The sequence below is a fragment of the Bos indicus x Bos taurus genome, chromosome 19, assembly GCF_003369695.1.
Source record: "Bos indicus x Bos taurus breed Angus x Brahman F1 hybrid chromosome 19, Bos_hybrid_MaternalHap_v2.0, whole genome shotgun sequence".
Taxonomy (NCBI): domain Eukaryota; kingdom Metazoa; phylum Chordata; class Mammalia; order Artiodactyla; family Bovidae; genus Bos; species Bos indicus x Bos taurus.
Genome location: NC_040094.1, coordinates 63422830 through 63450203, shown reverse-complemented (window position 1 = coordinate 63450203; position 27374 = coordinate 63422830). Strand labels below are relative to the sequence as shown.

Genomic DNA, 27374 nt, shown 5'->3' with positions numbered 1-27374 from the left:
GCCAGTTACCCAATGAAGCAGTGGGTGGTTCTTTTCTCCTTACACTTGAAGTTAAATGGAATATGGAATGATGTATGATTAAGCAGAATCTTTTGTATCTATGGCAACTGAAAACCTTGTTTCTACACAAACTTCAAGTGTTTTACAAGACTTGTTTATTTATTTTGGTTAAATTGTGGAAGGAGAATGGAGTGGGGTCTTGCATTTTCGGTCAGTATAAAATAACACTTATAACACTTTGAATTTTTCTTAATGTTTCGGTATAAGAAAGAGGTCTTGCATGTGCTTTAAATTGTTTTCTATTTTGATTATAGAAGATAATTTTTTGAAGGAAGATATCCTATTTTTATAAATGTTGCATATACAAAGCACTTCATTACATTTAAAATATTTTAATAATTATTGTTATTTGTAATACTCAATCTGTGCTAAAGTAGAATAAGAACCAAAAATCAACTTCATATGAAGATTTGTCTTAAAAGCACTGAATAAACCAGGTCTTCTCTCCTTGATTTTCCTTTCTTGCCTCCTTTCTGTTTTGCTTTTGTCTGCCCTCCATTCATCCTTGAGAATTTAATATGTATTTATTCTGCACACCGTGGCAATTAATTAATAACTAAGATACAACAGAATTATAAGTCATAGTTTCTTTTATTTGGGAGCCCGCTGTGTAGATGAATAAACGAGGCTTAGAATTTGAAACACTCCTGCACTCTAGAGAAAAGCACCCTGTGCTGGGAAAAGGGAAAGTTTCATTTTCTTGCTCCCAGAGCACAGTAAGAGGAGGGTGTTTCCGTCTGTTGTGGATCAGAGAGCAGACCCCTCTGCCAGGAGGGGAGGCTCGAGTCAGCCTTGGAGAGGGATGGTTGGGTGAGAGAAACACAGAGGGTTTTCCAACAGAGAGGAGCAAAGCTGCCTCGTGAGTAGCCGCAGCCGTTTGGGAAGTGCCAGGGGAGCCAGAGCGCAGGGGTGGCTCCCGAGGACCAAGTCACAGGCCTCTGGGTAGAGGGCTGATGCGAAGAGCGCTCACTGGAGGCGAGAGCGCCTTGAAACCCACGTCCTGAGTTAGGAAACAACGTGGGCTCCACCATGCGTGCTTTAGACATTCCTCAGCAAAGCTTATCACGGGCCTGAGGGCCTATGTTGGTCGTCTTAGAACTCTGATCGCTGAATCTGGAAGCTGCCGGCCCATGTGTATGGTTCAGTGGTTTCTAATATATTCAGAGTCGTGCAACTATTATCACTCCAGAAAAAACCCCACCCCCAGCCCCCGTCACCCTAGGCAATCATTAGTCCTCTTTCTGTTTCTGTGGATTTGACTCTTCTGAGAGTTTAACACAAATGAGACAGTACAATACATGGCCTTTGCTGCCTGTTCTCTCTCACTTTGAAGACTGTTTTCAAGACGCATCCATGTTGTAATGTGTGTTAGTACTTCATCCGAATAATGTCTCATTGTATGGATATGCCGCATTTTGTTCAGTCATCAATTGATGGATGTTTGGGTTGTCTCCGTTTTGGCAGTTACGCCATGAACATCTGAATACAAGTTTTTTGTATGGATTATGTTTTTCATTTCTCACCTAGGAGTGGAATTCCTGGTTCTTATGGAATCCATGTGGGTTCACTGTGTCATCTCTATGGTTAATCTTTTGAGGAACTGTGAAATTGCCTTCCATTGTGGTTGCATCATTTTATCTCCCCACCAGCGCTTGTGGGGATCTGATTTCTCTGCATCTTTACCAATCCTGTTATCATCTGGCTTTTTGATTACAGCCATCCTAGTGGGCGTGCAGTGCAGGTTGCTATTTTGACTTGGAATTGCCTGATGCCAGTGGTGGTGGGCATCTTCTCATGTGCTCGTTGGCCATCGGTGTATCTTCTTTGGAGGCATGTCTTCCAATCCCTTTGCCCAATATTAAATTGGGTTTAATTGCCCATTTATTATTGAGTTGTAAGATTTCTTTATATATTCTAGATGCAAGTCCCTTTCCAGATAGATGGTTTGCAAATATTTTCTCCCATTCAGCACACAGCAAGGCCTTAATAAAACTTTGTTGAGTAAGTATTTGGATGTTCAAAATTGTATTTCTGTCACAATATTATTGTCACAGTAAAGTTTAGTCAACTATATACCAATGATAAATTCCCTGATTTGAAACTATTGAAACCTATCAAGATAAGTAGACACAGCTGTCACCATTTTATCATCTTTAAATTCAGCATTACGATTGGTGAGGTGTTGAAAATCCATCATTTTAATAAATGTGCAATTGACAAAAATATGCACTGCCATTTGTCACTTAAGAGTTTGATATTTGATTTTTAAACTTTGCAGATGGAAAAGGTGGAAGCAGACCTGACTCGGTCCAAGACTCTCCGTGAGAAGCAGTCCAAGGAGTTCCTGTGGCAACTGGACGACGTCAAGCAGAGATATGAGCAGCAGGTGCGTGGCCCCGAGGCCCTGAGGCTGCCGTGCGCTCGTCTCCTCCATACGCCCCGCTCTAGCACAGCGTCTGCACGGCAGAAATACTTAGGATAGGCAAAGAGTGATTCCCTTTGCCAAATTAATGAATTATAACAAATAAATTAACATATAAATAAGTAGCGCAGATTATAAGAAAATCTTTAATGTCCCAGTAAATAAACTGGCAAAGGAAAGAAAGATATATAAGAAGTAAATTGAGTAAATGACCGTGTAGAAATATCTTCAGCCTTGGTGTTAATAAAAATGCAAATTAAAGTGATGTACCATCTAAAGTTGACAAAAGTTTTGTAAAATTGGCACTTTTATATATTACTAGTGGCATTTTAAGTTCATGTAGCCAAAAAAATTTCTGTAGCATCTACTAAGAATCATGAAAAATGTTTACATTTTCCAGCCCAATTATCCTTAACCTTGAAAATCAGACAGAAATATTCAAACAATGATGTTAATTATTTTTTTAGGTGGTTGATTCTTTTCTACATGCTCTACTTTCCACTCTGTGATAGTCTTTTTAACATGACAGTCCCTTTTTTTAGGGTAAAAATAAATTTATATAAACTCCTTTGAAAGACTGTTAAGCTTCAAAGGCTTTTCTCAGAGTCTTAGATTTGAAGCCGTACCAGATTTTTCTCTTTTATAGTCTTGGTCAAAAATATTTAATAAGGAAAATTGATCAATTATTTAAAGGATTCATACTAGTAATAGAATCCATACACTATTGCATCAATTTTTCTTATTTAATTTTCATGAAAAAGAAATTATATAGATGTTTGACGAGTGTATAATAGGAATTTTTGGAAAACCACTCAAAGACCTCTGAGGTCAGTGCAGATTTAGCCTGTTTCTCTTCTTCCTGTGTCGTGAGCTGATCATCAGCACCCTTGCTGAGAGCGAAGCTTCCAGACAGTCACTTATGAGGCAGGACTATGAGCTCCGAGGTGTTAGGAGAACATTTATTGACCTGATAATACACAAACTTTTTAAAAACCCCTTTTTAAGCTGAAAATTCTATCAACCAGAAAGGTATTCCCCTGACCACTCCAAACTGCCAACGATTTAAGGCTGGAAGTGTATCATGAGGAAAGATAGGCATAGAGTCGTGTCCCGTGAGCCAGCGCCACCATGTTCCCTGAGGGGAAACTGAGCACACTCCTCTCTGTGCGCAGGCGGCCGTGGGCGGGGACAGGGGCGGAGGGCGGAGCTTCGCTCAGCCGTGGGAGGGGCCCAGGAGTGGGGGTGGGGAAGGGGGCGGGGTTTTGCTCAGCCATGGGAGGGGCCCTGGGGTGGGGTAGGGCAGGGGCGGGGCTTCGCTCAGCAGTGGGAGGGGCCCTCGGGCGGCGGGGGTAGGGCTCGCTGTGGGTGCATCTGTGGGGTGCGGGGGCTCAAAGGCCAGTCACCACAGCCTCTGTGGGGTGCGGGGGAGGCCGGCTCTGAGTGACCAGGGTCCCCACACGCAAGATTTCCAGGTGCATCGCATGGCGATGAGGTGCGCGTAGTTACCGCCTCCTTAGACGCAGAGTAGTTAGCAAACGGGGTCCGGAATCAGCTTCTGAAGCTTTAAACCGCTGAAATTAAGATTGTTTACTGGGACTGAAGGTAAAATTCCACACTTCCTCTCAGACAGTCGTCGGCAGAAAGTATGCAGCGGGGGCTGGGTGGGGTTGTCGGGGACTGAGTGACCAGGAAGAGAGGAAGAACCTGGGACGATGGGCAGTGGAGGGTAAAAGGTAGTCTCCATGGATTGTCCACCTATCAGGTCGCTGAGGAGTAGGTCAGTTCTGGTCACTGCGTTTTAAGCAGGATGATGAAAAATGCAAACATGTTCAAAGAGTTTCCAGAACTAAGGACGTGTAGGGTTAGGTCAGAGGAGTATTTCAAGAAGTAAGGATGTTTGCCAAGAGAGGATGAGACTCGGGAGCATTGCACGTTATGTATTTTTAAATTCCAGGCCTGTAATAGGGAAGTCTTACCGTTGGTCTGTGTGATGAAAGTCACTCAGTCGTGTCCAACTCTGTGCGACCCCATGGACTACAGAGTCCATGGAATTCTCCAAGCCAGAATAGTGGAATGGGTAGCCGTTCCCTTCTCCAGGGGATCTTCCCAACCCAGGGATCGACCCCAGGATTCTTTACCAGCTGAGCCACCAGGAAAGCCAGCCTGCAGTCAGGAGGACACACACCAGGCCAGTCCCATTTCTACCTGCTTTACAGATTTCAGCCCCTTCCCGTCGTCACGGTCGTGCTGAGAGGCAGGTCCATTGTCTGTTGCTCCATCTCCCAGTCGTGGAGACTGAGCTCACCTGGGCAGGTTACTGGCCAGAGGGGCCACCCAGTGACCAGGTGACGGGGTTGGACATGGACATGAACTTGAGTTGTGCTCTTCACACTAACAGACCCTGGGGTGTCTGGAGACGGAAATTGAGCCTCTGAAGTGAAGTCGCTCAGTCGTGTCCAACCCTTTGTGACCCCATGGATTGTAGCCTACCAGGTTTCTCCATCCATGGGATTTCCTAGGCAAGAGTACTAGAGTGGGTTGCCATTTCCTGTTGAGCCTCTGGGTGAATGGTATTGTGGGAACATTTTGGATCGTTTCAAGGTTGTTCTTTCCTAAAGGCTTATTCCGATGTGCAGTGGTTTGTCTCATGAGAAAGTAAGTTTCCCTCCTGAGTGTGTGGAGGTGACTGTCCTGAGTGCTGGGGGCAGAGGGTCCCTTCCAGGTCCGACATCGGTGACCATCCGCACCTTCCATCAGACCCTAACCCGCCCTGTGTGGCTCTGGACAACTGCAGGCGGCTCCGAGTCCTTTACCTACACACCTTTCTACACCCACCTGCCTTCTCTGCCTGCCATTCAAGTGCAAGGATGACAACTTTCCCGTTATCTTGTCTTACTTTTCTGAAGAACGCACAAGCCTTGAGTGTTGTGGGTGCAGCGTTTCACTCTGGAAGGAGATGTACATGCCGACCACCAGCCCCAGCTTCTCAGGCCCGGGTAGGCAAGCCCTGGGGTGCATGAGCGCTAGGGTGGAGGGGCTGAAGCCTGCATCTTACAATGTTGGACTCACCTGATTATTTGGTGGGAAAGCAAAGAGGTTTTACTATTGAGGTAACGTTCATATTAAAACAAACAGAGACTTTTCCTGTTTTGTAAAATGCACAGTTCTCATGAATTTTGTAGGATAAAACAGGGCATTTCAAAGCAACTTGCAGTTTGCAAAGGCTGCTCCAGGCTGAGCCCTCAGATCCCAGGGGGTACTATTCATCTTCACCGCTGCGAGGGATGCCTTGGTGGAAAAGTTTTAGAAGCACTTATCCGGTCTAATCCTCACATTTTATAATGAGGGAGCCCGCATCCAGAGGAAATGAATGACTGGTGCCTTCTGGGCCTCAATTTCCTTACTCAGTGCTACTCGTGAGCCCCTCCCACGTAGAGAGCCCAGTGCCAGGAACTGTAATGAAGTGAAAAAAGCAGAGTGGTATTCTAAAACATTTCAGCCCAAACGCAGGCCTAAAGTGTGCAGATGTGGAGAGACAACATCAAACACATGGGATAAACACTCACACAAATATCCTGCGAAACCCAAGCTTTCATCAAGATTTCCTGTTTCTTTCCTGTATGACCCGTTGGAACAGAGAGACCATTCTAATTGTCTTCACAAGCCTCACTCCAGTTGGAAACAGACAACAAAGCAGGCATGCTAGGATTTCCTGAACTGTGGAGATTCTTTGTTTTTGGCAATTCCAGCATTTCATTCTTTAATCTTATATTTTATATCTTCTTTTTTCCCTGCAAAGCCTTTAAAGGGAAATGTAGTTCAACAGATAAACAAGTGGCCAGATTCTCCAGGAAGAATAAACACTTACTGTTGAGGATGATTAAAAACACTGGACAGCCCAATCCTTACACGACACCACTGTTTGGAACAAAATGTTTTGGTAGCAAAGACAAGCCAGGAATTATAGAAGATAAGAGCGCAACTGGGACATTTGAAGATCCGTTGAGATGTTTTAGAAACAGCATGCAGTTCCCAGTTTTTTCTCTGTAAATATTACCTAGATTTTTTAGGTGATATAACCTGAAAACATGGACCTGTTTTGAATCAGACTGTTAGTCTCCACTGGGAAAGGACACAGCAGAAAGTGAGGGTGGAGACAGGGAAGGGGGCCCAGTGCAGGGGGGCGGCACCCATGGGTGGGGGCAGGGCTGGGCCTCAGCTGTTGGTTGGGGGGGCACCAGGCACAGAGGTCTGTGATCTGCAGTCAGAAAGCAAGGGTGTTCTGACTCCTGAGGGCTTCCTCTGTGCGACAGGGAAGACCGTTTGTTGACACTGAAGACATCAGGTGGACAGGGGAGCCAGGGCGGGTGGAAGCTGTCTGAAATGACACTGGTGATGGCAGGGCTGATCTGACGGCAGCAGCTCAGGGAATTTCTGTTGGGTGGCGAGGCCTCAGGCGAGGTTAGTGACGATGGATTTGCAGGTCTCCCTAAAAATTCTTCGAAAGGGATTTCTGTGTAATTTATTAATTTCTATGTCTAGTATGCCCGTTTTTCTGACTTATTGCTCACCTTATCATACTCTCTTAAAAAAGTCTTTCTTTCTCGGTTATCCTCTTCTAAGTTTGTAACAATCTTTGAGCCTCAGTTGCGGTCACTGGACTCCTAGGTGGTGATGAAGACAAGTGCAGACCCTGGTCTTTCAGATTCTCTCCCTCCATAACCACCTGATCCAGGCACGCAGCTGCACTGCGCAGCATTGGGTCCTCCAGGTACCTGGCGTTCTGGCGTCCAGACTGTGACGTGCTGGGAGCCCAGGCCCACAGAACCGCGGTGGCCGTTGGTGAAAAATGCCTAACGCCCCACCTCTTCTTCCCTTTTTCCCCACCTTTTCTTAGCTTGGAATTGTTAGTATCTAGGTTCGTACAAATGGCATCTTTCCCCCGAGTGGGATTGAAGGGGGCAAAGATGAATGTGGTTTTTTTTCAGTGACCATCACATTAAGACGATTTACTTCAGGGATACCTCATTTTACAAGGGGCTTCCCTGATGGCACAGTGGTAAAGAACTTGCCTGCCAGTGCAGAAGACATAGAGGCTCGGGTTTGATCCCTGGGTTGGGAGGATCCCCTGGAGAAGGAAATGGCAGTTCACTCATGCTGTTTCGCCTAGAGATTTCCACGGACAGGGGAGCCTGGTGGGGTACAGTCCATGGCGTTGCAAAGAGCTGGACACAACTGATACTAGAAAAACGTTTCCTAAGTAGTGAAATGGCTCAGCGATGATCCCACTCTCCAGGCTCCTTCACCGTCTGAGCTCCATCCTGTCCTTTGTCACTTAACTCACGTTTACTGAGCAGCCTCTCCGTGTGAACACTGCGCGGTGCTGCGATGTGGCGGTGTGCACAGCGGCATCTGCCCTGGTGGTGGGGAGCCCACGGCCCCCCAGCCTGAGGACGAAGTGTGAGGCGAGGCTGTGACCGCCGCTTGGAGACGCAGCGGGACACTGCATCTGAATGCAGGGCCCGCTGCACGAGCGTGTCCTTTCATCTTAGATGTTAGACGGGCGAGGCTTGCTGATGATGTGGAATGGCGCGTGAAGGAGAGAGGGGACTCGGGTTTTCCAGCTGAGCAACCAGGTGAACAAACAGTTGTGACAGACACTGACTCACAGAGAGGAAGTGCCTGGACTGAGCTGGGGACGCAGCGACAGCTAGACGTGGGCACCAGAGGGAGGAAATGGCAAGAATGCCCAAGAGCAGCCTTCCCATGCCGTGCACAGCTGGGCCACAGGCTGGAGACGAGGACCTGAGTCTCCAGCTGTGTAGTCGTCGCCGGATGGGAGGCTGGATGGAGGCCAACAGCTGACTGCTGCGGTGGCAGGAAGGTCTTTGCCCCTTGATGAGTCCAGGCCAGTAGAGCGGGGGCAGCAGCTCAAGCAGTGCAGGGGGCACAACGGGAGCAGCCCCTCTGCCGTCCAGCGTCAGGTGTGGTGGAGGCGGCAGAGGCTCGGGGCAGCTGCCCCTCCTGCTGAAAGCCCCAGTGGCGGCCGAGCGGCGGCCGTGGGGTGCTGGGGGACCCCTGGGGTCAGAGGAACGCTGTGCTCAGGACCTCTGATGCTCTCCAGGCTCTGGGCTCTCACGTTTGCGTCCACTTGACCCAAGAGCAGAGGTGGTTGTGTTGCAGGGCGCTCTTCCCAGGGCTCCCAGCTGGCAACTCCTCTTCCTCCTTCTCGAGCCAGAGAACAAGGAGGGCGTTCCTTCCCACCTCCTGCAGCTGCAACTCATCGCACACCAAGGCTTGCAGAATGTGGTTTTGTCATCCGGTTACTTTGAGCTCGTTTCAGCTAATATTCTGTACTGTAATGCCTCCTTTTTTATGTGTTGGGTGCGTTCTGTCCTGTCTGTAACTTCCTCCTCTGGCTTTGGGATTTCTGCCTTTAAGGTGTGTTACTGGGACAGTTGACCTCTATGTATTGTGTACTGAGAAGTAACGACTTGCTGCATCCCATTTGTCTTTTAAAATAAGATTAATTAACAGGTTAATAATATAAGATTACTAACAAGTCTTCAGGTAGTACTGGAGAAGAAAATGGCAACCCACTCCAGGACAGAGGAGCCTGGCGGGCTGCAGTCCCAGCGGTCACAGAGAGCTGGACATGACTGAGTGACTGAACAACATCAACAGGCAGCATTTGCTCGCACTGAGCTTGCTGTCGAACAGTGCCGAGAACTTAGGGTTCATATTCGAGACCCTCAGCGACTTGGCCGTCCAGCCCGCCTGGCCTGGTCTCTCAGGCCTGGCGTATGCTCCTGCCCCAGGCACTTGTGTGGCGCCTCCGGTGGAGGGAGGAGGCCGTGGTCAGACTGTGGCAGGATCCAGTCTGAGGGCGAGGTCTGTGCCTTCAGGGGCCTCAGAATCCCGGCCGGAGTGTGCCAGGGGTGCGTCATGGGTGGAGCACCATCCTTCTTGGTCTCCTGTTTGATAATTCCTTGTGAGTCAACCTTGCAATTTCTATGCAATGCAACCATTTTCTCTCCCAGACCCGGCCCGTGCTGTCTAGTCCAGGATCACAGAGGACTGGCCACCAGATGACTCACCAGTTTGCTTTCATGCCTGGCCAGTTCCGGGCCCACCACTCAGTGAGCACTGAGGTCTTCCGTGATGGGCCTCCTCCCCGCAGAGCACTGACACAGAGACTTTGCTGAGCCTCCTTGTCCAACCCTGCGGATGTCATCTGCTGTCCCATCCTCCACACGGTCCCTGCCGCGCCACCTCCTGGTCACCATGAACTCCGTTACACGTGACTGTGGTCAACTAGACGTGTGCAGTAGCTCCAGGTGAAGGGACGTGCGGCTTCAGCTCACTGTTGAGACGTGCCCACGTGCCAAGGACATGTATCTACACTTAGGGGCTGGGCTGAATTTTAACACAATCCACCTTGATGGTGGCATTATGAATATTATCCTTAAGATGTTCCTGAAACGTGAGGGTTTTTCTCCTGGACTCCACTGTTAATCTGCGGAGGACCCCCCTGCCTGAAATTGAAGACACTGAGGAAAGAAAGGGCTTGTGACGTCTGGACTCCACTGTTAATCTGCGGAGGACCCCCCTGCCTGAAATTGATGACACTGAGGAAAGCAAAGGGCTTGTGACGTCTAGCAGTTGGTCAGGCAGCACTGGATTGGGCCGTCAGGACTGAGCTATTTCACTTGCAGAGGCTCTGCAGCCTGGAGACTGTTCACTAACCAGCCTCACTGAGCAGCAGGCCCTGACACAAGAGCAAACTGTTTGAATAGTTTAGTTTATGAACAGCTATCTTTAGGCTTCAAATGCCATTATCTCTCTTTCATCTGTGCCTGGTTTTGAAAATGAATGAAGTGAAATGTGAACATGAGCAGGATCCCTTCCTGCCTGTCGGAACTCCTCAGATAACTCAGCGTTTCTGTGCAAGGGCGCTGGTCATCGAGCCTGGAGCGTGGCTACACCGTTGCGAGTCCCTCAGCCAGTCCCAGTCTCACGTCTTTTCTTGGGGGAGGTCTATCAGTTACTTTTCCTTAGAGTATCGTAAAATATTTTGCTTTCTATCAATTTGAATCACACCCATTCTCTTCATTTTTTTTTGAGACTTTTGAGAATCAGATCTGAGTAGAACGTTTTAGCTCCTTCTATTTCCTTCTTACATGTTTAAATCTTCTACTAAGGTATATAATTTCATTATTATAATGCTTGATAGTATAATACTGAGCAGGAATAATAATGTGTCCAAGATTATTCTAAAAATATCCCAACTCAATAATTCATATACTTGGCTGCCTGAAAATGATGCAGTAATGTCAATAAAATTTTAAATTCTCTTTTTTTGGGGATTAACATTGTAGTTGTGTGACTCACAGAGTCAACCATGCACATTTATTTTAAATAATCATAGAAAACTGTTCCACTTGGCATAGTATATAAGAAGAATACTTATATTTTTCTGTTTATTGCCTAAATATGAAGGAAAAATCTGTCATTTTTAAAAGACATAAATTCACTAGCATGCATCTTTGTTCTCAGATGCAAAATAAAAATTTCCATATTATTTTATATGCTATCTTGTTTGATATGTGTGTGTATTCGAGAATTAGGACACTTTCTTCTAAATAGTAGAAAAAATGAATGAGTGAGCAGGAATTGATCACTGATTTTCCCACTCTCAAAGAAAAGTCACAATAATAAAACCGTTTTGAAACCTACATTTAAAAGCACTTTTAATCTGCATTCTGTTTCTTAATTTGCAATTAGAAGATGAGAGTGTTAAATCTCCAAAGAAAATAACTCCTGAAGTGTGGTGTAGGCTGCACGCCTGGAGAAATGAATGCTATAGCTTTAAGATAAGGTAGTCTGGTGATTCAGTGCACGAAACTAGATCGATTTGGAGCAGGCTCCTACTGTTAGCTTTTTTGAAGATGGATTCTCACGCCGAAAATAACGCCACATATTCTCGATAACAGCAGTTTTCCCCCCTGAAATCCACCAAAACTGAAGAAAAATCCAAGTGACTGTTCCTCGCAGCTGTGTGGCCTGGAGTTCACTGGGGAAGCTGGCGTCCTGCAGTCCCCATTCAGCACCTGCTTCAAAGGCAGCCTGGCCGGCTATAGTGTGCGGGCCAGGTAGGGTGCCATTGTGTGCGGCCCGGAGGATTAGTATCAAAGCTGCGGCGACCAGGCCCTCGGTCTCCGGCTGCCACTCAGTCTAGCAGGGCGCAGCTCAGACCAGCCAAGGTCACCGTCTCCAGCGTGGAGTGGACTGGGAAAGCACCCTGAGAATGGCGTGCTTTTTATGAAATCATGGCGCGGGCTGGCGGCGCAGCAGGTGCCCCCTGGAGCACACCACATCTGTTTGTGTTGGTGTCCTGTGGCTGACAACGAGATAATAGAGCTTTGAGATTTATCATTTTATTTTAAGAAAGACAACTGTATATACAATAATCCAGATGCGTACTTAGCTTCGATCTTTTATTTGAAAACCATAAAGAAAACAGACCGATTTAATTGCTGTTTTTACGTGTATATATTTAAGCAAAACGCAAAGTGTACTGACTATTAACCATTTACAACCGTTGCTGGTCAGTGATACCCAAATTCTTGGGGAGGAGATACCTAGCATTCGACATAATTATTTTTTTCAATGTTCAGGCATTTGTGTCAACAGATTGCAGAAGGATTTACTGAATATGCCCAACTGTCTTCAATATTGGGAGCTTTAGATAAAATCCACCGCCCCCCCCCCCCACCCAATGAGAGTATTTTAAGGGTGAGGTAATGATGACGCAAAAAATAAAATTTTCAACTTGGGCAAATTAGAGAAAAATTAAGCTGTCCATGAGTTGTCATGACGACAAGGATGTTCTGTTGATGAACTGTCCTCATTGTCCAATCAGATAGTAGAGCTGAAGCTGGAGCATGAACAGGAGAAGACGCACCTATTACAGCAGCATAAGGCGGAGAAGGAGAGCCTAGTCCGAGACCACGAACGGGAAGTCGGAAACCTGGAGAATAAGCTCCGCGCTGCCAATATGGAGCACGAAAATCAAATCCAAGAGTTCAAGAAACGAGACTCACAGGTAATTACCAATGATATTTGATAAAACGGGTATCCATTTTTAAACAATCATCAGAGCGTTTCATGTTTTCTTCTTATTCTTGTTGGTGCACGCTATTTGATCATTTGCAAAACTGACATATAAATGTGATTTTTTTTGTTTGTTTTCTCCCCACCCCCCCTTTTTGGGGGGATGAATAAGGCTTTAACTACAGAAACCACAGGTAGCCAGATTAAAAATCCCATGGCGCGCTATAACTTGGCCCCTTTTTTATAATCTTGTCTCAGTTCCTTTCATGATGGATTTTTTTTAAGGTATCTGCCCCTTACCCCTCCCCTCAGCCTTAGCAAATCCCTAGGAAATGTATCAGCCTCACTCCTTGCTTTTTGTTTTAATCTCTGTAGGTAATCAAGCAGCTGATTTAATATTTGCTTTTCCTTCCTAGTGTTGCTTTTCTCCTTTAGACTCTATATTTGATTAGATTACTGTGATGATAATTGACAAAAACGCCTCCAGAGAAGGGCTGTTTCCCACCAGGTCTGTCGCTTTCTCCTACGTGCGCATACACACGCCTCCCAGCCTCATCTCTGTAGTCCCTGTTGGAAGCCATTTGGCAGAATAACCCCCAGCTGTGGTAGCATTTGACTCTTCAAACTTATGGATGAAATGTGCACTGTCAGCATGGAAAATTATCTTTATAAATTTCAGATGAAAAAAAAATCTTATTGGGTGTGTTTCTTTGTGGCACGATACACTCTTTAGGGCACATATAATCAAAGGCCTTTAGTGCGTCCTCTCGGGGAGGTCGCTGTGAAATTTCATTAAAGAAAAATTGAAGAGCAATTGGTAACAATAAAAAGATAATTTTCTCTTCTAACAAAACCATATCATCCACGAGGTCTAAATACCCTTTTCCCATTGAAATCTCACCATATTATCCACACCCCTCACAAGCTTCTCCTCAGATACATTCCTGCCCAAATAATATAATTTTTAAGCAAAAGAGATAGACCTTCTATTTGTTTTAAGATGTGTTTAAACAATTTTATAATTATCTGAACGTACAAATTCTACTGATTAAGTAAGGTGTTAGAACTCAAGCCAGGGCGGGAGGCAGGAGGCAAAGAATAGGAGTTGTTGGTCGCTTTCATTTGACCTTGAGTTGTCTTTTACTTTCGGATAACGACGGAGGCAATATGAATATACTCAGCACAGGCTTTTTTTTTTGTCAATAATATGGATTTCTAGGAAAATTAGGTGAATTTGTTTTGTGGGCTTTGTTAACTAAGAGGTGGTCATTGTAGCAGCCATGGGACAGCATAGGCAGGTGGTTCCTGTGAAATCAACATGTGCTGTGTTTCTGCCTCCGACCTCATTAGAGCCTTCATAAGATACATGCTGGTCTTTTGAGGGTCAGTCATGCAGTTTACTAAGGATGTTTTCACACTTAGATCCTCCTTCGAAGATGATATGAAGCCTTACCCTTGTCTTCTTTGAGAAGGTATTTGAGTTCTGAGTCAGTAGGGTCTGTTTGCATGGTAGAATAATTGATACACTAAAACACATTAATTTATCCAACTTCGAACTACTTTCGTGGTGTTGTGGAAAGCAGACACAAACGGAGGCCAAGTTCAGAGGGAATCTTTGTGGTTTTGCATGTGCCGTATCTACCATGTGTAGGGTGCGGTTCATTCAGTGACAACAAAAGGGAGATTTTGGAATCATTAGATACAATTAAGCCATGGGGAGAGTATAATAATGTCATCAATTGAATTTCTTCTAATTGAAGTATTAATCTGACTTCCTCAAACGCTATAGCATATGACTATATTTCTCACATTTTCTGTCTTTCTTGGAATAATTGAAATTGCTGTCCCAGGAATGCAAGGTAGCAATTGCAACTTAGGCTAAATGCATTCTGGATCAAAATGAAAAATGATTTTCTGCAGAAGCTATACTAAATTGTTTTTGGAGAACATATTTAAAAGAAAAAAAAGCTCTTGTCAGTAAGCTATATTTTAAAAAATCTAATCATATATACCAAAATGCTAACAACTTGTATTCATTTTGGGGTATTTATTGGGGCTATTAATTGTTTCCTCAGGTAAGTCCTAAATTTTCCAAATAATCTTTTCATGATTGTGGTCTAAATAACGTATAATGCCTTTTAAGCTCTGAACTACATTTCTAAATTTCAAAAAAGCCCAGAGTGACATATGTTGTAAGAAACAGCAGGTGCTTTTTCAAAATGGCCGCCGTGTGGGCCGACGCGGGACCGCAGGCCTGCCGCAGCCGTCGGGGGGCGCGGGGGCGGCGCGGGGCGGCGGGGCGGCGGGGCGGCGGGGCGGCGGGGCGGCGGGGCGGCGCGGGCGGCGGGGGCGGCGGGGGCGGCGCGGGCGGCGGGGGCGGCGGGGCGGCGGGGCGGCGGGGGCGGCGGGGGCGGCGCGGGCGGCGGGGGCGGCGGGGCGGCGGGGCGGCGGGGCGGCGGGGCGGCGGGGGCGGCGGGGCGGCGCGGGCGGCGGGGCGGCGGGCGTTCTGTCTGAGGCCGGGAGGCGCCGGGGGCTCAGTTCAGGTGGGCAGCTGCGGAGGCCATTTTGTAAAAAGGACAGGTTGGAGCCTTAACCGAGAGAGCACCCGGGGATTATCTGTTGGGGAACTACGGCTTTGTGTGCTGCCTTTCATCCGTCAGATTCTTGAATGCAGGCAGTGTACTAAAAAATCTACTTTTGGCTCCTTTTGAAAATGTAACACGCTGTGTACTAATAAGAAAGCCAGTGGTATAAAGGACAGACGTCCGCCTCGAGGCGAGCCGTGACGACCCGGAGCGCCTTCGTGAAGCTGCCGTGTGATTATTACAAGTGCGCTGTTGTTCTGGCAATTTCTGTCTTATAGAGAAATGACAGGATGCAGTAATACCATTGAGGACAGTTAACCATCTCTCATTTTATTTGGTGCATTGAGCTAATTATTCTGTGCATATATTTTTATCACAATTCCTTGGTGTTTAGTGATGGGCTAGTTTATGTTGTGATACTTACATTTGCTAAAATGCACACTGTCTTCCCCCTTCGTATAAGATGTTCAGTCTGGTATGTCCCTGAGGGACATCAGTAGATGTCAAGACATACAGAGATTCACAACCTCATTAGCAAATATTTCTCACTTGCCAGATCCCACTTACTGAAGGTCCTCTGGTGAGTGATTTTCTTGATGCCATCATATTTTTTAATATAAAGGTGATGCATAGTTTTGTTGCGATCATCTTGGGAGTGCTTTGTCTAATGTGGTAGTCCTCATGTAATTCTTGTTTTGCTTTTGAACTGCAGTGTAGTAAAAGAATTTCTGCAGTTGGCCCCTTGAAATTGAGGGAAGGCAGAACATAGATTCCTTGATCCCTTGGCATGCTTTTAGTACCCAGAACCACTCCAGGATTGCTTGATCTCTGAGGTTTGCTGCCAAAGTGAACGGTGTGCATGAGCCCCGCAGAGACCGTCCCAGAGTGCCTTTGTGCCCGCCCAAGGGGTGTCACCGTCTGGGGACAGCTGTTGCGGTGCAGACATGCGAGGGGTGCGGGTGACACACCACCACGTGCAGAAGGCAGAGCAGACATCATGAAACGGGTCTAGCCTGACCCTGGCAGCTGATGTCTTTCTCGACTCCCTGAACTGAGAACCGTGGTTGTTAAGAGGAACAATTTTGTGTAAAAGACAGAACATCTGGATTTCGCCATATTGACTCAGTAAGCGGCTACGTGCTATTGCTGATTCTAAAATGTGCGGGTTTTAGATCTCCTCTTCTTTCTCTCTTCTACTTTAAAAAGTTTCCAAAAAGATATTTATAATAGACAATTTTAACAATTATATTTTAATAATTCCTTGGTTTTCAGCAGTGGGCTACTTTACGTTGTGATGCTTATATTTGGTAAAATGCACAGTCTTCCCCCCTTGTGTAAGATATTCAGTCTGGTATGTCCCTGAGGGTGTAACATGTTAGGAAAAGAAAAGACCTTCAGATCAGTAGATGTCATTTATAAACTGGGTGTGTGCATGTGTGCAGTGGATTCAGCATGGGCTGTTATTCTTCAAAGATTATTCTAAGGGTGACTTTTAACAGTGCGTGTGTTCTGAGCATGACTGTTGAACCTGTATGTGGTCTCTGGGCTTTGAGGGGGCTGGCACTTTTTCTATTGAAAACATTTGATTTTAATTTCTTTGTATTCCAAGCACTTTCAAAAAGGATTTGAGGCAGCATTTTATGATAAACACATTATACAGGTGAAATATAGCTGAAAATAATAATTAAGCAATAAATGATATTAACCACATCAGAAAAGCCATACTTTTAAAGAACATGTTCCAGCTAAGTACAAGTTTTAGCCCAGAGTTTGCCTGGAAGCTGCAGTGAAGAGGGAAACATGATGAATCGTGTAAGCCTAAGTATCTAGTGTAAGAGATCATACCAGTTCATTATTTTCTAGGTCTCAGTTCTGAGAGAAATTTAAGATATAGGGCTTAATATAAAAGGTACTGACCAGTATAATTGATGAAGCTCTGTAGGTGTTAAAACATTTGGGGAAAAAACCCAGTCGGAAAACCCTAAGAGTGTCTAACTACTTTCACAAAATGTAATTAGCAGGTTTATTTTAATGTGCCAAATTTTCACTTTAATTTATGGATAATGTCATTATCCTCAACATCAAAAAACACAGCTGCTTTGAGATATCCAATTTTGTAGATATTATGAATCATAAGAAAGCATATTTTAAGTCACAAGCTTAAAAATTTCTATACCGTCACTACATGACTATTCCAGAAACCCTTATAAAACATCGCTAGGGTGTTAAAACTAGAAACGTGGCTGAAATTCAAAACGCTTTAAAAGTCAGTGCCCTAATGTTAATTTCCAGGTGTGTTGCTCTCTTCCTTATATCTGATTCTCCTGTCCTCTGAATTGATACTATGGAAAACTGTAATAAATAATAAATCAAATGGTAATTTGGTCCGGGAGCACAGGATATGTGTACCTGCACTAAAATGGTTCACTACCTGCATAACCAGAGTAGTGTTTCATCATCAGTACTTCTTCACTAATATCATCTGCTTTGTTTCGGGGTAGTAGATTATTTCTTTGGGTCAGACTGGACCCTGGACTGGTTGCTCAGATAAACCGACTTACGTCAGCCATCCCCCCACCCCTGTAACGAGGCTGCGGCTGCTCGTGCCAGCCCGCCTCTGTGCTGCCCTCTTCTGCTCAGGGACCGCGGTCCCCTCGGGGGCCCGGGCTCAGCGTGCGCGCCCACGCGCAGTGCTGGTCGTGACGCACGCGCCGCGCGTGTCGGGGCAGGGGCGGGCGCTCTGAGCTTAGTCGGGCAGCAAGCGTGCTCTGCTGCGCTGGACGGCACGCTCAGTGAGGGCATCAGAGGCACAATTCTCTTCATTTTGCAAAAAGAAAAGAAAGCCTTTTTTTTAGTAGACTTGGGGTAAAACCACATGCTAAAAGTTTCCATTTATTTTTTTTACATAAAGTTTTATAGTATTATTGAAATGCTTTACTTAAGATAGCCGAGGAATTTCGGTGCTTGTTTAAAATATAAATAGAGGTTTTCCCAACTAAGCCATGTTTAAAACCTGTGGGCAATATATTCTTTTTCTGGCGCCAAAATCTCAGGTTATTCAGAATTTTCCAAATAGGGCAAAGGTCCTTCTTAAATTCAGAAACAGATGCGTTGACGCGAAGATCTCGTTTTATCATGTCCAGTGGTGAGGAGCCTGAGGGTGCTGCCTGTGGACTAATAAGATTTTTGCACTAATGTATTATTGTGTGTGTTACCATGTGTAAGAACACTGTTTCTTAGGTGCTTAATTAGGAGAAATTTGCACTAATGTATTATTGTGTGTGTTACCAGTGTAAGAACACTGTTTCTTAGGTGCTTAATTAGGAGAAATTTGCACTAATGTATTATTGTGTGTGTTACCAGTGTAAGAACACTGTTTCTTAGGTGCTTAATTAGGAGAAAACAGGGAAAGATGCCATTTCAAGTAAAGCTACATTTTTGGTAGATCACCAGCTTTCTTTTTCATAAGAATTCTAAAATTCTGTAATTATTTTCATCTTAAAGCACAAAAGTAGCATATATACCTATAATTAAACTATATAAATCGTTCAACTTGGTTTTCATTGTGGATAAAATTATATTAAGTTTAAAAAACAAAGACAGGTTGAGACAAGGAAAGTGATTTCTCTAAGAATGATCCGTTTATCATAGAGTTACACAGTGTATCTTCAATCCTGTGCATATTTTTAAAAATGTGGCAGTTACCATGGAAACCACATTCTATGGCATGTGGTCCACTGTTAGAGAAAGCATATTCCTTTTCAAGACAAACCTTCAAAATAATAACATATAAAGTATTGCCTTTGCATTAATGACTTTATATCATCAATAATGGTTGCTTTAAAAAAATCTGTCCTTTGTTCTCATTATACTTACTGAATTTTTAAAGAAATATATAAATTGTTCCTGAAGAATAGTAATTAAATGCTGGAGATATTTACAATGGGAGATCTAAGGTGATCGCTCTGCGGTGGTGAAAGTGGGTGGTTTCACGGGAGCACAATCTGTACTCACGGCGTATTCGACAGATGGACGCTTACGAGCACACCAAGTGTCTGCATCTCAGATTGATGTCATCTAAAGAGATGGCCGCATCCAATTATTTTCATTTTATACGTAAAGAACCTGTGTGGTTCCAAGGTCGTTATCTTGCCCAAGGTCACAGAGTTAGCAAACCAGAGCTTCTTGACCTTAATTCAGTGCTCTTTCTTCATCTCACAGCCTCTTTCGAGGAAGGTTTTAGATTTCTGGAGAGGCTTGGACCTGGAGAAGGGAAGAGTCCTGTGACTCCACCAGGCGTGGCAGACACTGGGACCTTTGTTCCCAGGCAGAGACTTGCATCTTCATTTGCATTTCTCTCGGTGATTTGTTGCACTTGACGCTGCTGCAGAGTTGTGACTAGTCAGCAGTGCTGCTGGAACAACACTGGATCTTTACGCTCGTGTGCGTTTTAACAGCAGCCTTAACAACAAATATTCATCGCAGGCTTCCTATGCGCCAAGCTCTCTGCCTGATCCTGTCCATTGCATTATCTCACTCAGCCCTCCAACCCCCGACGAGGATTAACTTTCTTATTGGAAGTGGTTTTGACCTTCTTACCTCGGTCAGAAAATGCATTTCCCTTTACTGATGAGGGCAGATTCTGAAAGCACCTGGAGTCGCCCAAGGTGACGTGCCTAGCAGTGTCGCTGGGCTCACAGCCAGGGCCCCTGCCCACTCACTGCTTATGGAGGAGCTCACTGTCTCTGAATTCCACGTAACCTCTCACTGTATTTTCCATTTTGGGTTGTTAATAGGTTGCTAGCTTTAAGGCACTGATTACCTATAACTCAGGCTGTGTAAATCCAAGTCGGGTCTTAGCCAGTGGTTTCAGTCTTTCTCCAAAGTCACAGCCATGGCCATGTCTCTCATCTGAGACAAGTACAACTGTGAAAAGATGTGCGTTTCTTAGTGTTTTATTTGGAATAGAAATCCTTCCCACAAATTTTAGAACTTGTAGGATGGAAAAATGAGTATGTTTTTGAATGGGTTCACTTTTGGTTTCCGCATTATTACTGCAATAAGAAGGTATGTCCAGTGTAAGAACCCAGCGGCTTCCATCTCAGTGGGACCTACCGATCCTCAGAGAAAGTTGCCCAGGAGTTTACATCTAATTCTGGCGAAATACAGTTGGTTGTGAATGGTTTACTGTAGATAAATGTCTGTTTTATGCACATACTAATTTGAAATATTAGATATGATTCATACCTTTTGAGTGGCTTTTTAAATCTCAGAGCCTTCAATGTTTGCATTTTTTCCATGAAGGAATCCATGTAAGGATCCTATTACTTGGCAGCAGTTAGTCAAAGCCTCCTAAGAAGTGAGGTCGAGGTGGTTGAGGAAGTTCAAATCTGGAGACTTTCCTAATAGAAATACAAGGAGCAATTAGAAAGCATGTTTTGTTTAGAATCTTCAAAAGCCATTTATGTTGATGCAGTTTGAGCTGGATTCTAGAGTAATTTTGGTCAAAATGAAAAGTTTTCAGTTTTTGTTTTTTTTTAAATACATAAAATACTCCAGCAATAAAGGCTATTCCGCATTTGGAAATTCCTTCCCATTGGGTTATTTTTAGCGCACTGCCCTTCCTTCTGCTCACCTCCGCGTGAGTGAGATCACTGAGGGAACAGTGGACGAGTCGCTCCTCTTCCTTGAGGTCTCGGAAAAGTCATCCTTGGGTTTCTGACTCAGTTCTCTTAAGAGACATCCTTGATGTCTTCACTTGTATATTTGAGGTAATTTTTTGTAATGGAGAGGTTGAAGGCAGAGTGCAGGAAATGACTGGCCAGATGGTGATGTCATCACATGTTCGGAGAGCCGCAGACTGAAGCTCGTTGCACCATTGCTGTGTCCTCGGTCAGGGCTGTTGGTCAGCACCTGACCGCACGGCACAGAGGATATTTTACACCTGAGCTTTTTCCTGAGAGAAATAACAGACATTTCTGCTGGGGAGACCGTACACTCCTGTTTGAGGAGGCGAGCATTACATGAAAATAATAGCCTATTTTCAAATTTCTTTAGTATTTATGGAAAGGAAACCTTAGAAAAATATTGTCGTTAGAAGGAAACTTTAGGATAATAAAAAGTGGTTTCATTGAGACCTAATTGGTGGATTAATGTGGAACTTGATGCAATATTTTTCCATCAAAACAAGTATTAAAATTTCGTGAAAATTATTTTTCGTCACTTGTTCTAACAATTATTTTAAGCTGTTACCCGGCCTCTCGAGTACTTTTGGATGTTTGTATCCTAAGATACTGGGGAAAGACCCCAAGAAATCATAAAGAAACAGCACACAGTTAGACCTGCAGGGTTGGAAAATGTGTGTTATTTTTCCCTTTCATTTGGATTTGTTTTTTCTTGGGTATGAAGTCAAAGCCTGGAGGTAATATTTGAGAATGAGTTAATGGTGTCCTCAGAGAACGAAGTTTGCTGACGTTTGTGGCCTGGACCTGCGGTCTCTTTCCTTGTCATTGGGGGCGCTCCAGTGCTGCAGTGGTTTCAGGGCGTGTGTGCGTGTGTGTGTGCGTGTGTGTGTCCCACTGATATTACTACTCTGTGGTACAGAGGAGCTGTCAGTGAACACGGACAGTGGTCCAGCCAGGCCTAGCATCTTAAAACAAGGCAATTTTCCAGTAAGGACTTAAAAGTTGTAGGTCTTAAAAAGGTTAAAATTAAACTGGTGATTCATTCATCTTAACCTTACTCAAGTGAGTATTTATTAATGAAGCAAAGCCCAGACCCCTAGGGTCAAGTGGGACCTTATTTACTTTGTTATTTGCAAAGATGTCATTTAACACGCAGAATGCACGTGTTCACCAAGTGTTTCCTGAAAAGCTGATTTTTGTCATGTAAACATTGTTCTCCCTTTTGGGGCACATTTCACAATAGATCGAGATGAAGTGACACTGGCGTGTGCACAGGATGAGGGGAGCTTGGGGGTGGAAAACTTTGCTTCTTCATTTACTCAGAAATTACTGCCAAAGCTGGTGTTAGAGAAAAGTCCCGAGTTCCAGGGGTGTGGCGTGTCCCGGCCCTTAGAAGCCAGTCGTGGCCGAGCGCTGGTTCAGGCTTTGAGAAGTGAGGGGTGGACTCGGGCACGTTCGCCTGTCCATCTTGTTCAGTGACGTGCAGCAGACATCGTAGTCTGTTGCCATCAAGTTGGTGCTCCTTAAAAGAGTATACAACCAGTGTGAAACAGACAGCCAGTGGGAGTCTGCTGTATGACTCAGGGAGCGCAAACTGGTGCTCTGTGACAGTGGAGGGGGTAGGATGGGGTGGGAGGTGGGAAGGAAGTTCCAGAGGGAGGGGACAGGTGTGTGTGCTGTTCTTAGTCGCTCAGTGGTGTCCGACTCTGCGACCCCATGGACTGGAGCCCACCAGGCTCCTCTGTCCCTCGGGTTCTCCAGCCAAGAATACTGGAGTGGGTTGCCATGCCCTCTGCCAGGGCATTTTCCCAACCCAGGGATCGAAACCAGGTCTCCTGCATTGCAGGTGGATTCTTTACCATCTGAGCCACCAGGGAAGCCCAGGAATTCCAGGATGGGTCACCTATCCCTTTGCCAGGGGATCTTTCTGACCCAGGAATCGAACTGGGGTCTCTTGCATTGCAGGCAGATTCTTCACCAGTTGAGCCACCAGGGAAGCCTGGATACGTGTGTGCCTGTGGCTGACTCGTGTTAGTGGCTGGCAGAAACCAACACAACGCTGCAAAGCAATTATCCTTCAACTAAAAATAAATAAACTGGAAAGAAAGTCACTTCGGAAACAGGAATAGTGGAGTAAATCTTCTCAGGAAGTCATTGTTGTTGCCTGTCCTGATTGCTGCTTGAAATCTCATTGTTCCATGTTGATACTGACAAAGTGGAAGCCTGTGACTTGAATATGTTTGTAATTGTGACACTTGGATATTGTATAAACCAAATTAACTTCCACATGGGTTTTCCTGTCAAAATTAGGCAGAATGGTGTATATGGCATTTCCTTACGCCTTCACCTTGACTCATTTCCTCAGTAAAGGCTTTTTGAGTGCAGTCCTGTGCGGGCCCTGGGGATGGGGTGGACACCTGAGGAGGGCTTGCCACATGAATGTTGCCCAGTTCTGTTGGGTTTGACTTTGCACGTGATTGGAAGACAGGCGGACTCTTTCGGGCAGTAGGTGACAAGATGTGCCCCTGCTTCTAGAAGGCCCCTGCGGCTGTCGTGGAGGGTCCTGCGCGTCTGTGCTGCGTGTCCTAGAGTCAGGAGGACGCGCTGGTGGTTGCGGTAGGGGGTGAGGGAAGGAGGGCTGCTTTAGGGCTTTGGTTTGAGCAGCTAACTAAATGAGATGTGGTGGTTGGATAGCATCACCAACTCAATGCACGTGAACTGAGAAAACTCTGGAAGATAGTGAGGGGCAGGGAGGCCTGACACGCTGCAGTCCATGGGGTCACAAATAGTCAGACACAACTGAGCAACTGAACAACACAGCTGATTAGATAAGGCGTCAAACATGAGGACCGTGAGGAGGGAGTAAAAGCAGGAGTCGTGTCATTGCCAGGCCAGGGTTGAGCTGCACCTTAAATGTCCAGATGGAGAGGTGTCAGACGAGCTGGAAGTGCAGGTGGAGATTCCAGAAACACAGATTCGGACGTCACTGGCACATGGATAACAAATACAGCAGGGGCCCGGATGCAGCGATCAAGTTCTTGCTGGACATGCATCAAAGATGCTGGTCATGGCAGTCTCGTCCACCCACTGGTGTGTGAGCCTGAGTCGCCGCTTTGCGTCTCTGCTGGTCTCGCCCCGCATCTGGAACCCTACGCGGTCAGTCATGTCACCTGCGAGCCCCTGCTGCTTGTCGGCACTGGGTCAACAGGGCGTGTTGACCACAGCGCGCCCTGCTCACCGTCTGTGGACAGACAGGGCCGTATGAGTCCTCATGATGGGGAGGGGAGCCCAGAGGGGACCCCAGGACAGAGGGGCTGCTGAGGACAGGGCCCGGCTGTGTGGGGCAGAGATGCGGGAACGCCCGTTGGCAGGACAGTACCTGGCCCGCAGTCTCCACGAGGGCACCTTCTGCCGATGACACCCTGATCGGGTGGTGAGCTAATCAGGTCCTTCCAGGCCCTTGGCTGCCCCTCTCTGGGGGGTGATCCTTACCCTCCTGGCTTCTGCCTGCTCTCTGGAAACCTTGCTGACTGGCCTGCCACACCCGCCATGTGTGCGAGGAACTAGTAACAATACCAGCGTGGAAAGAGACAGACCTCAGGGCCGCCTGGAGCAGGCCAGCGAAGCGCAGTGAAGTGACAGAGGGGCCCTGACCCCTGTGTCGAGGAGACGGAGCCTGGAGTCGGGGGACACGGCATCTACAGGTGATCCAAAAGGTCACGTTCAGGGAGACGGCCTGCGCACTGAGCATTTTTAGTGAATAGAGATTCACTCTGCAGATTAGAACAGAAGGCGTGGTGTGGTCAGTGCCTGGAAACGCTTTGCACCGTGCTGAGCAGTCTGAGCAGGCCTCCCTGCACCCTGGTCCCAGCTGGGGTTCATCCTGTCCCTGTCTCCCGTTTCTTTACCCCAGCGGGTACCTGGTGATCTGCACCGAGGTCTGGGTCAGGAGGCTGTGTGTGCCTGAAGGCACCGGGAAACCTCCAGAGAAAGGAAGATCTGAGCAGCAGGAGGGGAGGGGACGGTCAGCCTCATCCTGTCGCGAGGTCGTTCCTAGTCATACAGCTCTCGTCAACGTGAATCCATCACACAGAAGAAGGGGGAGATCTAACGGTGGGGAGCGTGTCCAGCAGACCGGAGAGGAACGGGCACAGGACGAGCACGTCCCACTGGGACATCGCTGGGCTGGGGGCCAGAGACTCGGTGTCTGGAGCCGCGGAGGGGGACAGGCACAGGGCCTGTGATGGGGGGGGCAGGCGGTGGGGGGACTTTGCCCGCCCTGGGTCCTCCTCCGTAGCAGCGCCCAGGTGGTCACTGGAGCCAGGGGAGAGGAAGCTGCCCCTCACCGGGATGCACCTGTCCTCGTGGGGACCCGGGGCACCCCGCCTGCGAAGGCTGCATGCAGGTCGGGGTGCCGCTCAGTCCTCTACTTGCCGGGCCGCCCCTCACCTGCCCGCGCCCCGTGACCTGGTGCCTCATCTTCCAAGCTTAAGCTTGCAGGACCGGGCCGATGTCCGCTTCTGGGGAGGACGGGTGTATGCTCAGGGCCAGGCGTCCTGGATGCGTGAGGGCCTGCAAGTGAGATCCACAGACACGTCTCTCTTGAAAGAAGCATTTTCAACTGGACGGGACCTAGTTTTATGTTTTCGTGTGTCTCATTATTTTGAGAAAGAGCGTTGAGCAGAGTGTTTTGTGCCTCAGACGCTTTCTGGAGGACCCAGGTATTATGTCTGTTTTTACAGAAAGGACAGGCCATGCGGTGCGGGGCGTCATTGGAGGGCTGGGGTTTGAACCCAGACCATGTGACTTCAAAGCCTCTGAGCTCTCCTGGCCCTGCGCCTGTTCCTGAGAGCAATCACGGGCGAGCCCGTTCGTGGGAGAGCCTTTATTCCGTTGCTGTTCACCACTGACTTGTGCTCAGCCTCCCTGAACACCATGAGGCCATTTCACAGGACAAATCAGACTGACGTGTCGGAACGATCAGGAGCCCCACATCGCAGCCTCCTCAGCGTTTTCCACGCGCGTTCGAGCCCCTTTGCAGCAGCATTAACAGCATACTGTAGTTATGGCTGCAGTTTTTCCCCCTAAGCAACTCTTTCTCTTCTGAAACCCTGTGGCAGCCCATGGTTGTTTAGATTGAGTGCAGGAATGTTTTTAAACATTAATTTGGTTTGACATGACTTGGTGCACAAATTAATTATTCAAGCACATATTGTTCCACGTACATGAAAAGAATGGAACTGTAGTGAATCGGGCTCTGACGACCACATGTGCATCGCGACGTTACCAGCAACAGACTATTAAGAGAACAAAAGCTGGCAACATGTCCTAGCTCTGGATTTGGCCAGTCCCACAAAATTAGCATAAATATGTGAAGCGATCGGAACAGTTTGGGGCTTCCTAGGATAGGGCCCTATTCTTATCTAGTTCTGAAAGAATGTGGGATAAACGATTCATTTAGCCGAGGATAAAAATATGTCTGCTATGCAGTTATAATCGTGTGTCATTAATCAGAAAATACTGCAGAAACTCTGACAAATTAAAAACACAAGGATGTGTCTGCAAGGGCTTTTTCTGCCGTTACAAAGCTGCTTCACCTCTCAGGCAGGCTCTTTTATGGCAACTCCTTGCTCAGTGTACAGACATCTTCAAAGGCTCTGACATCTGTCGGCCTTTGAACTACCATTAAAAAATATTATCCCATTTCCATTCTTTTATGCCCATTTTTTTAATTATAGCCCTTCTTTCAAGTTGGGAACATGGTTGGTTTAAATGAGGCTGTCCTTTCGTTTTCAGCCACCCAGCTGCGGTTTGAATAAATTGATGTAGAATCAAAGGCGGGACTTTAAAGGAAAAAGGTTTGATGGACTTGGACTCCGAACCAGATGAGGTTTTATGATGAAAAGGGTTTAATCCCAGCACAGGCATTGCGTCTATCAGCTGAGCAGAACAAAGCAGTTCATATATATAGGTTCACGCGAAACGATCTATTTTTTTTTAACGGCACAGATCTCTTCAGGACTTGCAAATGTGGCATTAGCTAATATTCAGAGAGCTGATTTCCTTTCATCCACAGAAGCTTGTGATTACGGTACAGCTCTCGAATTGGAAACGAGAGCCGCGACACAGATTTGAGACTGCACCGTCTGATTTGTATTCAGTGTATTGTCACTGCGGGACAGGCTCGTGGGGGCCCAGCCAGTTCAGCACATGGAAAAACAGCTTCATCATCTGCGTCCTCAGTCACGAACATCACCAGTTAATTAAGACAGCAGCCTCATGACTGTCAGCGACATGTTCGGCTGATTGGTATCGCTTCAGATTTGACGAGAAGGGTTGAAGCAGCAGCCTGTCTTCTGCTCTGTGCTCTTCTCGCAGGTCAGCGTGCACAAGTGCACCGCAGGGGAAGGAAATCGAGTCGTTTAACTCGATCCACTTTATGAGAGAAAGAAAACAACGTCGCGTGAAACCGTGACTTAATTCGCATTCGAATATTTCCCCTCATCCGAT

The 27374-nt window shown here is 46.4% G+C and overlaps 1 protein-coding gene across 11 annotated transcripts in view; it reads left to right on the top strand.

The window, feature by feature from the left end:
* Positions 1-27374, top strand: part of CEP112 (centrosomal protein 112) — a 339838-nt gene that overhangs the window by 138184 nt on the left and 174280 nt on the right. For all 11 annotated transcript variants that reach the window (XR_003506951.1, XM_027519223.1, XM_027519224.1 and 8 more), the window contains 2 exons: positions 2339-2446; positions 12405-12587. Coding sequence is in view for 10 of the 11 variants with exons in the window: in XM_027519223.1 (XP_027375024.1) it covers positions 2339-2446; positions 12405-12587 (291 nt within the window). In the remaining variant the exon portion in view is untranslated. The remainder of the gene's footprint in view (positions 1-2338; positions 2447-12404; positions 12588-27374) is intronic.